Source organism: Melanostigma gelatinosum (genome assembly GCF_949748355.1).
Source record: "Melanostigma gelatinosum genome assembly, chromosome: 15".
In the NCBI taxonomy this organism is placed as follows: Eukaryota; Metazoa; Chordata; class Actinopteri; order Perciformes; family Zoarcidae; genus Melanostigma; species Melanostigma gelatinosum.
The window spans coordinates 10,554,515-10,571,793 of NC_136648.1; the positions used below are offsets into that span (position 1 = coordinate 10,554,515).

The 17,279-nt window shown below is 43.5% G+C and overlaps 1 protein-coding gene across 5 annotated transcripts in view; it reads right to left on the reverse strand.

The window, feature by feature from the left end:
- Positions 1–206: 206 nt before the first annotated feature.
- LOC306789487 (activated CDC42 kinase 1-like) overlaps positions 207–17,279 on the reverse strand; it is a 43,295-nt gene continuing 26,222 nt past the window's right edge. For 4 of the 5 annotated variants that reach the window (XM_079285453.1, XM_079285454.1, XM_079285455.1 and 1 more), the window contains 15 exons: positions 16,447–16,517; positions 12,966–13,235; positions 12,491–12,643; positions 11,700–11,863; positions 10,636–10,755; positions 10,163–10,289; positions 9,915–10,061; positions 9,311–9,405; positions 8,813–9,007; positions 8,455–8,546; positions 7,084–7,517; positions 5,736–6,947; positions 4,547–4,642; positions 2,615–2,717; positions 207–2,313 (listed from right to left, as the gene is read on the reverse strand). In XM_079285453.1, coding sequence (XP_079141579.1) covers positions 2,243–2,313; positions 2,615–2,717; positions 4,547–4,642; positions 5,736–6,947; positions 7,084–7,517; positions 8,455–8,546; positions 8,813–9,007; positions 9,311–9,405; positions 9,915–10,061; positions 10,163–10,289; positions 10,636–10,755; positions 11,700–11,863; positions 12,491–12,643; positions 12,966–13,235; positions 16,447–16,517 — 3,350 coding nt within the window. In that variant the 3' untranslated portion in view covers positions 207–2,242. Of the gene's footprint in view, positions 2,314–2,586; positions 2,718–4,546; positions 4,643–5,735; positions 6,948–7,083; positions 7,518–8,454; positions 8,547–8,812; positions 9,008–9,310; positions 9,406–9,914; positions 10,062–10,162; positions 10,290–10,635; positions 10,756–11,699; positions 11,864–12,490; positions 12,644–12,965; positions 13,236–16,446; positions 16,518–17,279 lie in introns of all 5 variants that reach the window. The other variant, XM_079285457.1, reaches the window with a different exon arrangement.

Consider the following 17,279-nt stretch of genomic DNA (forward strand, 5'->3'; position numbering starts at 1 on the left):
TGAAATCAGCACAATATGTCCCTTTTATGCATTTGACCATTAATTGGAACATGTCTTATTAATGAAGACTAAATCCAGCATGATATCCCCTCTAAGAACCACTAGCTCCTTTAAAGATGACTAAGGTGACAGAAAGAAGGATGAATAAAAAAGGGGTAAAAAATAATGAAATCTTTAATAAAAAATACATTTATAAATTCGGCAGCATGAACTTCTCGAACATTTCCAACAACCCAGGAGGCGTGAAACAGTGGAAAAGGCTTTTAAAACCCATTCTGGGAAGCAAATACATACAAATGAGGAAGAAATGGCAAGTTCGACTGAAGGAAAAACACAGACGGCTTCTAAAGAATCTGATATGGCAAACAAGGAACTGAACAGAGTTTTTAAACATCAGAGTACAAACACCACAACAGAATAATGTTGCTTTGTGTTGATCACAACACCACAAGGTTCACTTCAGTCCTTCAATACACTACAGCAGCTTGGTATAAAGACCAACAACACATGCACCGAGTGCGGAGGCAGCCATCACATCAATCTGTCCTTACGCACTGGTTAACAGTCAACTTTACCACAACGAGGGGAACATTGGCAAAACTGATTTGGAATCAGTGTTTTAAGTACAACTTTATCCTGCCATGGCAGGAAAACCAAGTCAAACATTTTACTGTTTTCTGTGCGTTCAATTACGAGGATACATCATAACTTCTTTTTACACAACAGGGTGGCACTGATGGACGTACAGACTGGGAGGTTACAGGTTCTACAGCAGCCGTATTGCACACAGGAGAAAGCTTTTACTGGAGGTTGTCATCCAAAATCAGTCCTGTACATTGTTTAGAAATATATTCCGAACACACTTTTTTTCTTCTTCTTCAAAGCCTCTTAATTTGCCCAAGCAGGTAGCATAGCAGGCCTGTTGTGGTTCCATAGTAGCTTTTTCCGAGGCCATTTGGAACTTTTGCCCAAACAGATCGTGCTGGGACCTTTTTACATACCAGCGTTTTCGTGGACATACGGAAGAACAGGTTGGAGCAAAGCCAATGTCTTCATGGGGACAACCATTTGTATTTGTAAAAGTTGGGTACCGTTGGCAAAAAAGGTTCTTTTTTTTTTCTATAGCACCGAAGGGTCACGTGTATCGACCACAAAATGCTTGTAAAGTATTTGGTTGGCCAAAGAAAAGTGAATTTTAGAAGCAAGCGGAATGCCTTTTATTTCCCTTCCTTCTAGTGGAGTCCTCGCATACGAAGTGCATCCGAAAAAAAAACTAAACGGGAGAATACAGGCTCGGACAGGCCCAGAGGTTTCCATGTTCATTGCGGAGGACTCTACTGGGACAATACCCAGTCAGAAAATGTATTGTCGTGCCCAGCAGGAGGTTCACACAGAGCTGAAAAGTCATTTCCAGTTTTAAATTATTGCCCCCAAAGCTGCTGACCAAAGTATAACACTTGTTTGTTAAGTGATGATTATGGGACAGGATCTGTGCCTTGGGGCTATTAGCTGCCAACATAGTATGCAGAAAACACCCAGCTGGCAGCAGTTTTCAGCTGATGCGCAGAAGTTATGTTCAGGCAAAGTGCAGAGGCAAATACTCAGGAAAGGTTTTAGGAGGAAGTGTCCACTGACTGCATGCCCAGTAACGGACATAAGTCTCCTCTCGTCTCTTAGCATCGTGCTCAAAATATATTAAAATAATTTATCAATATTTTGTAAACAAACACATAAATGTCTCTTTATACATTTTACATGGTAGAGGTCAAGTCTGTATTCACTCTACAGTATTTCGACTAAATCTTCGCAAGTGCCACAGTGTATAATGTGCTATCTAACTCATGTTGCCTTCCTCAGATTCCCCTTCAAACTGCCGTGTTAAGGACATGATCAAAAGAACGGTGCAGTTGCGGCAGTGAGGATACTAGTAAGTGGATCTGTCACAGCAGGGTAGCACCCCCGATCTGTGACTGTGGGGAACCTGTTAGGATGACACAAGTACAGTGTGATTTTTGTCTCTGAACAACTTAGAAAAGGTGGTCAAAATATGACCCACGGTCTTCTTTTTTTACTCCCAAACGAATTTCCATAGTCCATGTTCGGTATGAAGAGAGCCATAATAAAGTTTGGTATTCTGTGCTAGTTCAGTGAAACTGTGCTTGATTCTTCTACAGTTCAACAACAGTCTTCTGATTGGAGGTGCATTCGAAGCATATATGAGAAAGGTCAGGATCCAATTTACTTATTCTGATGATATTTTACGGAGGAGGAAGTTCCAATCAGAGCTCAGCAGCTTGAGATTTCTTTCACCGTCTGCAAATATAAAGACGCTTTAGATTAGATTGAGAAAATCATGAGATGAAAAGCTAAATTCTCCTGGCACGCCATCACTGGATCATACTACTGCCCGTCTCTCTGCTGTTAACCTGCCATACTTCTTATTTGAAGGAAGGAAAATCTGCAGCAGCTAAGAATCAGATTTTAATGATTATGTTTTCCAAAGACAGATGTGACAAAGTTGGCCAAATTAAATTTTTAGAAACATCTAAACATGTGCTCTATGAAGGTAACTACAGAATACGGTACCTATGTCTTGTTGTGGATCCATAGTTACCCAACATCTGAGTGCTGGCCACCTCCAGGTTCCAGTCACACATCTCCAACAGCTGTAGACACTCTGACCGGCTCCTCAGACCCAAACAGAACAACTGCTCCACCTACAGAGACACACAAAGATGGAAACCATTGTTTAAAGAAGCCAGGAGTAGGGAGAGACGAGACGGATGAGATGGGGCAGTAAAGCACCGTCACATGGTCAGGTGATGTTTCAGGAAAAAACTGCAGAATTCATCTTTTTATTCTCCTCCTTGAGATTGCAGCACCAGTGAGCACATTGTAAAATGAATCAACGTTTTAATAAAAGCTCAGTGTCTTGTTCAAACACATTTCTGTATTTTCTAAACTATGCCAACACTATTAAGGAGCACACAATTGTTCCCTTGTGCCCATTGCCCCAAACACAGGCAGCTAAGAGGGAGCGGAACACCGCTGTAGACATGTCAATCAGTCTGGATATCTATCGCCGGCTTATTGCAGCAGCAACGACCACATTCTTCCTTAAGGTCCAACAAAGTTGCTCCTATCACATCTTGATATGAATCAATAAAAAGTGAAAAAAAACGAGATGAAGCAACTTTGAATGACTGTTTGTTGTTATATCCTGTGAAAGAAAAGGACTGAAGGCTGATCTAAGATGCAGTGATCTGGATCTCTGAGGACCCGTGTTTACCACCGAGGGCTCTTACATTAACGTCCACTTCACAGGGTCTATATTTGATGGACTAGAACTGTAAAATGTTTGTGGCCATTACTTTGTATAAAGTTTTGTTTATCAATTCAGTTTGCCGTTCTTGTTCGACAGCTTTATTTTTATTTTTTTTTACAGTGTGAGACTAATATTTTTATTTGCTCCAGATAATAAAAGTAATTATTTCATGTCTGGAACAATATTTTTTAACGTTGATACTATGGAGCACAAAGAAAAGACAAAAGCTAAGGTAAAAGGTTGTCAGATCAAAATATAATTGAATACATCAATTAAATAATTACTTCTACTTAACCTCGAACCAGTTGATAAAAAAATACACAAGCTTTCTTAAAACTTCATTTATTCGAAGTTAAGATTTTATTTTTTTTTTACATCATGAAAAAGGAAAGACTAAGTAACACGACTATACAGAGTTATGTCAATTGTATCTCATTAAAATGCCACAAGTCACAGAGAGAATACAGGTTTAAGCACCACCGCATTGGCTTCACTTTTCAGAGCCGAAAGTTGCCGCCTGCATGCTGATAACCTGTAGGGGCGACTCATCTGAAGTCTATGAGGAAATGACCCTACTTGATTTATTACCTTAGTAAACATTGTAATGTTTATGGTCTTATTGCCGGTGTCAAGTCTTCTTCAATATGACAAAAGTTGGGTTTCAGCTACAGAGCAAGCTGAAAAGGCCGAGTGTGTTTCAAACTGGTGTTTTCAATTAGGATACTCTCACTCTGGATTGCCCACTGATGTTAAACACATAAACACCCTGAACCAATTACTGCCCTGGACATAAAGGAACACGCCCATCTCATTATCATATAATCATGAGGAAAATGGGAAGAAGTTAAAGATGACGGATCATGAAATGTGTGCAAAGACCAAAAAGATAGGAAAATGAAATGAGCTAGTAAAAGATAAATAAATGAAGCTTGAATTAGCTTTTCTCTATTTTAAGAAAATTATGGTCAAAGAAAAAGTATAAAGCTTTATTTTTCTTTTTACACCTCATTTTAATTATTCAACTAACTGTATTACACATAACTCAAACAATATTCTGACAGTTTCAGGGCGCCATGCGGAAACTTTTTAAAAACCCTGTATTATTGCGACCACTATAGAATCACAGTGTGAACAACAGATAAAGGACACTGCAGTGCATTAACCTCTTAAAACACACCTGAAAATAAAGCTTTTTCACAGCGTACACATGAATGCGCTCACCTTTAGATAATGCACAGCTTTCTGGACGTTCCAGTTGTGGTTCTGCAGGGCGGCTTGGCACTCCTCTATTGTGACACCGTGAACGGCGTCCTGCACCTGAATCGCACAAGATCAACAGTGTGTGGACATCTCTGCATCAGCCAACAGCACTCACAGTCCCCTGGCTTTGACTCCTCACTCTGTCATCACTCGATAAACCTCAAATACTACCTTCAACATTCACCTCTGGAGCACCGAACACGACGGGGCCCTTTTTGAGATGAAATCGGTTTTATCAATTATATAAAACACTTCTAAATCTGACAATCAAGTTATATCGTTCTACTTGAAAAGATTTTTGTCACTTATCCAAGATCTGATAAGCAGTCACCCATTCCGTCACAAAACAAATCCTGTTCCACAAATGATGTTTGTGCAAGTCCACCTTCATCCAACTCTACTTCCAACAAGATAACGCGGACACTGTGTTACTACATGAGGTTTTCTAGCAGCACAGTCAATGATTTCATTGATCTGTTGTCAGTATTGACTGACACCTATAATGCCCTAAATATTTAAACTACAACAGTGAGCGAATGCACAGTGCATTTCTCCTTCTCGCATTGTACTCCTCTGCAATACAGTTTATTTATATATGACCTCACATTCCCACTGCACGCGTGTGCGGTCACAGATCTCAGTGCCTGATCGATGTAGAGACTCTGGCGTTTCGCAGTGATTGTGTCAAAAAATACCTTCTGTTGCCCCCTTGTGTTCAAAGTATTAGTTGCTGTACACCATGTTTATAGTTAAGTTAATGTTTAAGAGGAGTCACGCAAGCCATGTATCAAACATGCACTGCACTCATTGCATTAGAATCATCCTTAATTATCTTGAACATTGCACTGATATTCAAGCAACAATGGAGCCATTCGCTCTCACACTAGTGACAGGAAGCTAAGAGCCGATGGCTGTCGAGTTCAAGAACTGTGCTTTTTATCCAATTCTAATTTACAAAATAGCGATCACAAGGTCAACTATATATTGCATCTAAACTACCCATCATCACAGAGAAAGTGAGCAAGATTAGGACTTTAATTACTGAAGCGATACATTTTACCTTTCAGCACGATATAAATCGTAAAATTATACATTAAAGTGTTTTTCAAATGAAGTTTGCAAAAGGCAATCTGAATATCTCCGACCTTACCATTTTGACCTTGTCAGCCGGGTTCCCGCCACCGTCTGCCCTGATGCAGGAAGCAGTGACCACCGCTGCCGTCAGCCCGTCTGAACAGATGCGAGGTAGACTAACTGATGTCTTCATCCCTGACCGTGGCCCACCCAGACTGCTGTTATTGTTGGAGGAGAAATTAGCCTTCAGCTCGCCTGGCTGGACAAGCCCCTGTCCCTGGAGAATCTGGCTGCTGACCACCATGGGTCTGACCGTGGCGGTGTTAGCTTGCCGTATATGCCTTTCCTCCACACCGCTGGCGGGCTGGCTATCTGCCTCCCTGAAGAAGCGGTCGTAGCGGTCGAGGTATGGGGGCCTCTCTGGTAGAAGGTAATAGTGGGTGTTACTGACTTTACGTCCATCACGGACGATGGGGAGGATGCACGGGCCTTTGCTGGCGAAATCCTTCCCCTGCGCCTGGGCCTGGATCACTTTGGGGGCAGCATATTTAGGATCTGAGGCAAAGCTGTGCGTGGTAGGCATGAGTTTACCTGGAGACGTGGAGAGGTAGGAGCCGTAGGTGTGTGTAGAGGGACAGGAGGTGTGGGGAGCCTGCATGGTGATGGGGCTGACAGAGTAGAGTCTCTGCTGGGGGGAGCCCACTACCAGGCCCATGGGGCTGGGAGTCCTGGAGCCCGGCTGGGACAAAGGGTCTCTGGGAGGGATCTGAGGTGGGCGTTCCTGGTTTGGGCCTGAAACTTCCTCTGTGATGTCAGCTGGTGTCGGTGACAGGGAGAGATCCCGTGACCAGCGAGCAGATGTGTAGTCGCCCCTCTTTATGGGGCGAGGGGGTATGGGGACACGTGGGGGGATCTGGGGTTTGTCCTCATTGGAGGAGAGGACACTCTGCTGGTGTCCCTCCTCGGTCTGTTGTGTCTGGGGACAAGAGGCTAAGCACTGGGACGGCGAGCTTGACTGTGCAGCACTTCCAGTCGGTACATTTAGCCTCTTCATGCACTCTTGCTGGAGTTCTTGGAAGATCTCAGCTGACTGGGAGAAGGAGGTGGACAGAACCTGGCTCTGCCTGCTGGGGAGAAAAAGGTTGTCCTCCGGACCTGATCGGTCTGTACCCCTGGACACAAGAGCACCACCCTCAACCTTAGGTCCAGGGAAGAGAGCCTCATCTGGGTTATGGACATCAGTCTGCTCCTCTTCATGCTGCTGCTCTGAGCTGTTGATAGAGCTCACCTTTGTGGAGAAAGAAGATTTACAACTTTGATACATTCTAGTATGGATCTAAGTGACATCAGAACAGGAGATAAACATCCCGTTTCCATGAAATTTTGGCATAATGTGAAATGTGCTGCGTCACCTCCTACCGTACCTCCATATCGTCTTCGTCTTGGGCGACATCGTCATAGGCCGGAGGTGGAGGTAATGGCCGGGCATCCCAGTCCACTACGGGTGTAGGGTGAAGGGGTCGGGGCAACGATCTAGACGGACTCTGAGGCGGGGTCCGGTCCATGATGTTCTCTGCTTCCAAAGCTAGCTTTGCCAGTGAAGGAATCTGAATTTCAATCACAGGGGAAGGGGATGGAGTGGGTGGGGGGAACTCCTCCCCAAAGTCAATGAGGGACACTTCACTGTTGGGGTTGTGGCCTGAGCCTGAAGTCCGACCACTCCCCTGTTTGGAAGCAGAGACCCACGCAGCAGGTTTAAGTTTTAAGCCTTTGACAGAACCAGTTTTCCGAAGTGATAATCTCTTTAGTCCTGCTGAAGTCAGATCCTCATCATCAATTACTGGATCATAGCAAGGCTCTGGGGACACAAACACACAATACGTGAATTACTTTACTGAAAAACATTGAGAGTGATGACAGCAGTGCTCTTTTAGATCACGTCACACCAGAAAATACAAGACACACTTCAGGTTTTCCAGGTCTGAAGTTAGTCCTACTGTGCACAGAAACGACACTGCACACCTGTTAGAAGGGGACACGTCGGTGGAAAGATGGAGAACAATGATACTAAGAAAGGAAATTGGAGTAGATGATGGAATCACTGCAAAGACAGGCAAAGAAACGAAAGTATGGAATGTACCTTTATTAAGGAGTGGAGCTAGGAGGGGACAGAGAGGGCAGGAACAATGGGTGAGGAGCTGCTGAGAGAAACCAGACTTACTCTTGATTAACACTGCTGGTTGAGGAGGGCGAGGAGGAGGCTCCTCTGGAAGAATAAAAGCAAATACCGCCATCGCAAAGGAAACACAGAGGGGGAAAAAAGACAGCAGCAAAGATAGAAAGATTAGGGGGAAAAGCAGGAGGCAAATGTCAGATTACATATGAAAGTTTTGTCGGCAAATGTTAAGAAATATTAAAAGCAAGCTGTTTGGTGGCCACATTTCCAAAGCAAAATCCGCTCTGCATGTAAAATGTGGAATAATTTTATCGATTGACAGGCGTGTTATCATACCTATGTGAGCGGTAGGCAACAATTAAATACACGTTTTTAATACAAAAGTGATTATGATTATGATCAGTTGTGAAAATACAAGTGTTATTTTGTTTACATATATGATCAAACCATTTCACAATCACCAAATTGAGCCAAATGCGAAACGGGTCTGGATCAGTGGCGCCAAATAGAGTTTGAACCCAGAGACACTGAATCGTCTTACGAGTGTTTATCCTTGGTATTTGCCCATCAAAACAGCCATGATTATGGTCTCCGTCTTTATTGGAGCTCTTTAACTCACTTCTAGCTCGTCCTGGTAGCTGTGTGAGCCGGGCACCGCTGAGGTCAGCACCAAGGACATCGGGAGGATCCATTGGATTACCGAGGTACAAACTGGAGGCAAGAGAGCACCAGACGTGATTACAGCAAATGCCAATATCGTGAATCTACCTAACCGTAGTGTTGTAAGTTGGAAATGTGTAGGATTGTGCTACTGCCATCTATTGGTGAGAGTTTATTATTCCAACTGATCAGACCTTTTACCACCAACTTCCAACATGGGGCATAATTATGATACATATTTGTCAAGTCATTCATTGACATTTTGACATTGTGGTACTAAAGCCTCGTGAAGTCAATAAACAGAAGCTGGTCCCTACTCGTCAATCCTGTCAGGGAAGCCCCAGCAGCGATGAGGGTTGCTGTCTCCGTGTCCTGTGTGGATGAAGCTGTTCTTGAGCGGCCGGCTGATGTCGTGAGCTGACAAACCTGCGACTGATGTCACCACGTTTCTGGGGAACGGTCCGACCTTAAGGGTTCGCTTGTTTTGACCTCTCCACCAGAAGTTCTCTGCCCTGAAAGACACAGAAATACCGAGGATGAAACATGGAGCGTCATCAGCGGGGCATGACCAAAAAACAAATCATTTTACTACACATTTAACATGCAATATGTATAATGTAGTGCATATTCAATATATTTTAATAGTAAGCATTGATTGACTCAGCAACTGTAACATACTTCTAGGCTGTTATTGTTTTTTCCCGTTAAACTGTATTCACCAGTATTAAGGTCGACAGGTAAGTCTGGAAGGTAAAAGTTACAGATTTGGAGGAAAGCATCTTGTCCAAAGTCTTAAACATTTAGTGAACACCCACCTCCCCTCTATTATGGTGATGACATCATTGATCTGGATCTGGAGTTTGTCGGGCTCATCAAAGTCCTGCAGAGCAGACATGTCTGTGGGCATGGTCTGAAAAACACCCACATATAAAGACACAAAAAACACACATGAAACACCACAGTTCATTTCAACACAGCAAACATTTACGAATGGGCCACATCTTACATTCATGGACGTATGTCATGTTTTATTGGGAGAGGGGAAGAGCACTAAATGGGATGTGTTTTTATTTATTTTTTGTGTCTCGACTGTTATGCTGCGACTGTTTGTTCTTCTGTTATGAGCACACTGAGACAAACACCAAACATCTACGTTGTATGGCATTTAAGTGTTGAATCTAAATGTATTGTAGCTCGTTGTTGCTATCCTTCCAGCTGAGGGCATGTTTCAGTTTCTTCTTTGCAGTAACTCCACGAGGTGGAGCTGGAAATCTATTAATGCGATGGAGGATTGCTGGAGGAAAACTGGCCTTTCTGTGCCAAAGAAGTATCTTTTGCTTGGTGGCTAAAAAAAACAACAACTTTATATTTAACACCCTGGATATACAACGTTGACTACCCAAATGGCAGCTCTCCTACCTCAAGCAAGAACTCACGCAGGGCAACAAAGGTGGGTCTGTCATCTGGTTTCTGAGCCCAACACTGCAGCACCACATGATAGATATCCTGCGGACAGTCGTCAGGCTTCGGGAGGCGTTCACCTTCTTTATCAATCTTGTGCAGGATCTAGGGGACAATTGTGTAAATGTGAATAAATGTGACACCTTTTCTGGGTTTGCCTGTGTTACTTCAGCTTCAAGATGTGTTTCAATATTGTTTTTCTTTACCTGGCTCCCATTGAGGCCCAGCCAAGGCTCCTGGCCGTGTGTGAACATCTCCCAGAGAGTGACTCCAAACATCCACGTGTCAGTGGCATGAGAGAACGTTCTGGTCTTCAGACTCTCTGGGGCACACCTGAGGCAGGACGGGCAGAAACTTTAATGTGTACTGTTAATATGTCCAAAGATAATCCTCACTTTGGTCAATGCATTTCGTTTTTCCACGCTACCTTTAAAAGCATTTTTAAATGACAAAAAGCTGCACTGTGTTTGGAAACATATTAAAATCATACATGCTAGTGGTTCAAAAAAAAGTCTCTGATAACAATCAACAGCATGGCAGGAACGCAGCTGTGATTAGAGTTCTATGTGGAAACTTTCTGCAATTAAATAAATCCTAACCACTAAAACCACTCATATCCATGCATGAATTGCATCCAAGTACAGCGTTGGCTATTGAGCTGCTCCCTCAGTCCACCCACCATGCAAAGGGGACCTTTCGATGCTCCTGCATGACGTAGTGCTCATGGTTGTTGGGCAGCGCCCGCATCAGGCCAAAGTCTCCGATCTTCACTTTGTGAGCTGAGGCCAGCAGGATGTTCCTGAAGACAGACGGTCAAATATTTAACTCTTGTTTTGTACATTTTAAAACTTAACATGCGTGCCTTTTATTCTGTACTGTATGACATACACTCTTTTTAACTTCAAGGAGGATTTTGGGAAATTGAGGTGCAGCCGTTTCCATCAAATATAATCTCACTACAATTTAAAAGGTTTTGCTGAGGTGGCATATTACTGATATACCACGAGCACACTGTTAAGGTGACAGATGCTCACAAAGCCCCCCAAATACAGTAGCATCAACAAAGATGAGGAAGAGTTTATATTGTGGTGGAAATGTGTTTTTTTAAGACCCGTTTGATATGTTTGACCATTTGTTGAGAGGAGAAAGAATGCAAGACAGTTATAGTACACTCAATATGTGGTGCATCGCACGAGTAATGGTCTGAATGCAGTCCTAAAACCTACTGCAGGTTTTAATTGAAGGTATTATGAATACAATTAACCGTCTGGTAGGTTATAACTGAATTTCAAAATGTCTAAACCCACAGCTTGAGAAATCCTCTTCATGACTGGCACACTGTAAAAGCCATGTGTCGTCATTATTAGTGTAAAACAGCCGTAACTGTGAAAGTGACTCATTTCTACCAGCCATTAAGACTTTTCTTAAGCATCTAGTGTCAACTGTTCGGTGAAAGTGACTAATTTGGGCAAGACCAAGAACTCAGACCACCCATTACAGACAGCCAACCAGTGACTCATTTTTACATGTGGGCCAAGTCTCCCTGTAACGGCCCGTGAACGTCTGGGTGGAGAAGCAATATAAATAATTCACCACACCAGTAAAAACTCCCTCAAGAGAAAAACAGGTTTCATAGAGAATGTGAAGAAAACACCCCGTAACCATCTTTAAAATATAGCTTTTGACCTTTTTATAGTTGCTAAAACTTACGAATGCTTTAAAAAAAATTGGTTGGTCCCCTACCTGGCTGCCAGGTCCCTGTGAATGAACCTCCTCTGCTCCAGATAGGCCATGCCACAAGCCACCTGTACAGCATACTGACACAGAGTGTGGATCAACACTGGGCCGTGTGGACGAACATGTCGCAAACACTCCAGCAGAGAACCCAGAGGAGCCAGCTCGGTCACCTTCAGGAACAGAGAGAGAAGAACAAGAGAGAGAGAGAGTGGGTGAAACGAGGAACGGAGGAGTAAAAAGCAACAGGTGCAGGAATAGATGGTGTTGAAGAGATATACATTGATTTGGAGATGAAAGGAGGGAGTGAGAATAGGAGGAAGATTAATGTAAAATAATGGAAAGACAAAAACTGAAAAAAAATAATTTTGTGAGTTGTGTTGTAGTCTATTGATAGTCATGACGTGGTCCAAAACTATTTGGCAGAGGAAATAACTGGAAAGTCACAGCAGGATGAAAACAACAAGGCTGAAACGTCAGCCCTTATTCTAGTCCTCCATCCGGAGCTCCCCCCCCTTTCCTGTCTCCCTCCTTTCCTCCATCACTTTCTCCGGCCATGACGAAGGCCGTAAGATGCTTGACCTGATACATGCAGATACAAATACAATGTATTATGATATCCATTTTGAAATGAAAAAAGAAGCTTGACCTGATTTAAATAGACAGTCTCAGAGAGTGTCTGAGAGGGACATTTGTGTGAAGTGTATATGGGTGTCAGTCAGCACAGGCTCATGTGTGATTATGTTTATCCGTCTGTGTATATTCCTCCCTGTGCGTGTGCGTTTCTGTGTGTCCACTACCATCTTCATTGGATGTGTGAGCACCACACCGTAGAGGCGAATGAGGTTCTGGTGGTCCAGGGAGTGCATGGCGTTGACCTCACAGATGAAGTCCTCCAGAGCTTCAGGCTGGCTGAGAACATCCGTCTTCAGACACTTCACAGCTACATTCAGCTGGAAACAAGGACGACGATTTAGTTTAATGTATTCTTACTATTCAGCCTTTTTTTTTTCTTTTTTAATCACACTTTCAGTGCTCATTTTATAGCAGAAACGTTACTAATAAAACGTACACAAACTCATCCTGAAAACAGTACGAGTACCCAGGTTCATGCATTTGCTTTGACTTCCTTCCTACAGCGGCACAGAATGCAAACAAGCATGATAGAAAATAACTCGTTGTGTGACCACGCTACAGTTCTATCTTTTACAAATATCTTCAACACACAGAACCTGTTAAGGGACCTAAATACATTTAAAGGGCGGGTCTCCTCACCACCTTCCCTGCAGGCGTCAGCCACTCTCCTCTCTTCACGACACCAAAAGTGCCGTCCCCCAGCTTCTCAAACATTGTCAGATCCTTCTCTGGGATGAGGCAGGTCAGTGTCTGCTGCTGCCCATCGAGAGGAGCACCGCCACTGGGCTGTGTGGCCAGGACTCCCTCCCCCAAGCCCAGCGGGGGTGTGGGAGACAGCTTACGAAAGGAGGAGGCCGGCTGGCCCTGCTGGGGGAAGTCTCCTCCATCTGGGCGCTTCCCACTGAACACCTACAGAGGAAGCGAAAGAATGAAGGGAAGAAAGTGTTTCAGCTGTAAAACATGAGCGAAAAGGTCCAATAATGAACAAGAGACAGAGAGAGATACAAGCATCAGTGGTGGGACAAGGCCAAGAAAATGAAAGCGGCCATTGACCATCGGCTTCAATGTATTTGTCTATTATTATATTATTATTTAATACAACACACATTTCTATTTTTAGATGCATTTCCTAGGAGTGGCAATGCACTGTTTGTAAGTATAATGAAAAAACAATTAGATGAATTGAACTGCTTATAAACAACAATATGAACCCCATCATGGGATGAACAAACTGCCCGAGGAGTTGAGATGTGTCCCCCGAAGGGCCACATCTGTGTTTCATCTTCCACCTTCATTAGTCAGTCAATGAGCCGCTTTGCTTTGAGGAGACACTGGGCTTCAGGTTGTGGATGGAGATGGAGGAAAGATACCAGACAACCATTTCAGTGATGAACTCTATCTCACGCTCTTTTCCATCTCTTTCAGCCTCGAGGAAAACTTTTTTTTTTCCACTTTATCTCTCCCTGGTCTGCTCTCCCCCTACTCTCCTCACCCACTCACCCGCTGCTGTAGGCCTGCGGAAGCACTGGATGTAAGTAGCATGCATTATCAGGCAGTGATGGTGGTTTATGTTTCCACATTCTCTTCTTCACTTTGTGAAGGAAGAGAATCAGGCGTTTGGTTTCATTTGAGCCCAGTGTGAGTTTTGTTTTTAAAAGCACTTTCTGAATAAAGAAAGCTTCGCTTTATCTGACTGCTTCTATGAATTGATGAAAAAGTAGCCGTGAGCTGTTATATTGGAAATTGAATAATACACTGAGAACCGTTGGCAGGTAAGTTGTAATTGAATAGAATCATGAGGCCAGTGAAGATTCACAACTCCAGCTGATATGCTGTCAGTGAGCAGCTATGCATATATACCGACACACACACACACACACACACACACTTTATCATTATCGGAGAGACATTTCCTGCCTCTTGGCTTCAGCGCTGACAACACAGCAGGAATGACTTCACCTTTAGGAAGTACTCATTAAGAAACACCATTAGATGAAGTGACCTGAATGTACATGTGTTTGTGTTTGTGTGAGCTTTTCATTCACCTAAATTTGAACCCGTACAATGCGTGTGCAAATGAAGTGAATGAGACCAATCTGAAGTCATTATTGACTGGTGATCAAAGGTCAGTACTCAGAAATGGTATCATCGGTGACAAAGAGGTGTCGATTGAATCCTCGGTGCCAAACATATTTGACTGGCCAGATATAAACAGTAAGCCGTGTGTGGTTTCACATTCACACTGGACCAGACATGACATAATGCTGCAAGCCTTTTTTAAAACACCACATCTCTGTGGTCACTGGGTGGCGAGTGGGTTTCAAATAGGAGGCTCGACATTCAAAAGATTCTGAGCATGGCAGCGCACGCACGCACGCACGCACGCACGCACACACACACACACACACACACACACACACACACACACACACACACACACACACACACACACACACACACACACACACACACACACACACACACACACACACACACACACACACACACACACACACACACACACACACACACACACACACACACACACACACACAGAGAGAGAGAATGCTGAGGAAGCAGATTACTTTAGCTGAGGATGGTGCCAGAGGCGGAAACAGACAGGTGTAATTATAGAAGGCAAGCACCATGTTCTCTGGGCACCGCGACTTCCACTGAGAACAGCGCACACACACACACACACACACACACACAAAGAGCAACGACTGCCCAGTATTCCTTCCCACTTCACTCCCCTAGCCTTGTGCGAGTGTGCGCAGTCGGTGTATCATATATTGTATGAGCTTGTGTATAAACTATCCTTCTTAGAAATACAATAGGAGTAGAAAGGACATTAAACTGTTTTCCATTTCACGAGTATAAAAGAAAATGGCGATTGTTGTAAGTTAAGGCGTCCTAAGTGGGGCCATAAGGTGTTGTCGGGACACAACTCCAGAGACGGATGGCTGGCGCGCTAGCGAAGCGTTAGCTGGTCTTTCTCCAGAGCGGCATGGGAGTGAGGCAGAGCGACTGTTGGAGCCAGCGCTGCCACTGGCCACCAGCTTGCTGTTCGGCTCATGTTCTGTAACCAGTGTAGCATTAAAGCATGGCGGAATCAGCAAACAAGTGGACAGTTGGCTAGCTGGCTAGCTGGCTAATTCCGCCATGCTTTATTGCTACACTGGTTAAGGAAACTGAGCCGAACATAGTTGACACTCGTCTGGCAATAGCAATGTGCTTTCCTACGCTGTGCCAAGAGCTTGTGGATAAAGCATTAAGTTGTTAGATTGTACTAGTTTACTCTGGTTTGCCCCCGATTTTAATAGGAATGTCCATTCTACTATTGTTTATTTCTATGATATCTTTTACTGTTAATCCTTTATTTAAAGAGAGTGAAAAGGTAATAGTCCTGCGTGGTTCTGTCTCTTTAAGGGACAAACTTTAAGCTTCATGAGACAAAGTTTCTGTGAATGCTGCACGCTCTGAATCCGTGTGTCACCAACTCTTGTGACTTGACCCGTGTGTGGACATGCTCATCCTCAAGAGAAGGGTCAGGCTGGTTTGTTCTCTGGAAGGATTTCCCCCATAGATGTGCGTGCATTCCATCTGTATTTTCTTTTTTTTACAAATAAAGACGTGACTTGGTTCTAAAGACTTAAAAACAGCTCTGCCATTCACACTATCGTCGCCAGTTCTTTGTTGCTAGAAATAAGAATTGTAACAGAAGCATTGAGTCCCCGATACAGCAGACTGGCATCAAACTGACAGATGGTAAAGGCTGCATTTCAGTAGATGTGTCGAAGTTAAGTGAAGCATGTTGAATTGCCTTTGAGTATGAAATGTGCTTTACAAATAAACTTACCTTGCCAGCTTGTTAAAATACTGGTCTTCACATAAAAATGCAAAAATAATCTGTCACGGTGTTGCAAAATGTGATCATATCATCTGTACAGGGGAACGTTTCTATCATGTATTGTTCATGCGTGTGAATGTGTCAACACTGTGACAGACAGGCAGATGCCAACATGGCGACATAATGTCGAGCACACCATGTAAATGAGTCCTGTGTGTGTGTGTGTGTGTGTGTGTGTGTGTGTGTGTTGTGCCTGTCTATGTCTGTCACCTTGCTCATCCAGGATTTACGCTTGCACATGGCTTTCCTCCTTTTCACAGCCTCCCACAGTCGTCTCTGTCCTTTATCAAAAGAATAAAAGAGGAATGCAGTGATCACTATTACTGATTTCCAAGTCATCTCTCTAAGTTGGAAGATAACTCAGAGCAGGACAAAACAAACAATAGAAAACAACAACAACTTAGATATGAAAGGGGAAAAAAGGAAAATCACAAAGAGGATGGGAGGGGGGAGAAAAGATGGAGATACACACTTACTATATGTTAGAAGAGATTGGAGATAAAGCAAGTACAAGACAGAAGATGGTTGAGAGTTTAGAGAACAGTGAGATGAGTGGAGGGAAAAGATGAAATGAATATATGAGAGCAGCAGAAGTGGGTGTAATTAGTCTCGATACCCGAGAACCCTGAGGGCATCAGTAACTGGATTTAGAACATTACTGCTGCCGTCCTCTTCACACACACATCGCACACAAACGAATTGGCACTTAAGCGTCCCTTCCTAGTGTGCCTAATTAGCAGTTGGGACTTTAAAATGATATTCGGGTAGTTAGTAATGGAGGATTTGCTCCAGCTGTGCGGAGGGTGAGCCAAAAGACACATTGCCCTTACTGCAGACAAAAGTAATATTGTAGGATGATAGTAGGAATCATTTAGGAAGCTATGTTTAGAAAGAAGAAGAAAAGGTGATGGTCTAATAAGGCCTTGCACCGTGGACCGATATTTTAAGTCAACCAGGGAGTTTTCCAGCCGGATCAGCTCCCACTGACTGCTCACATTTATTGAGTTTTATGCAAAATGTTCAAAAACACAGACTGTGAAAAC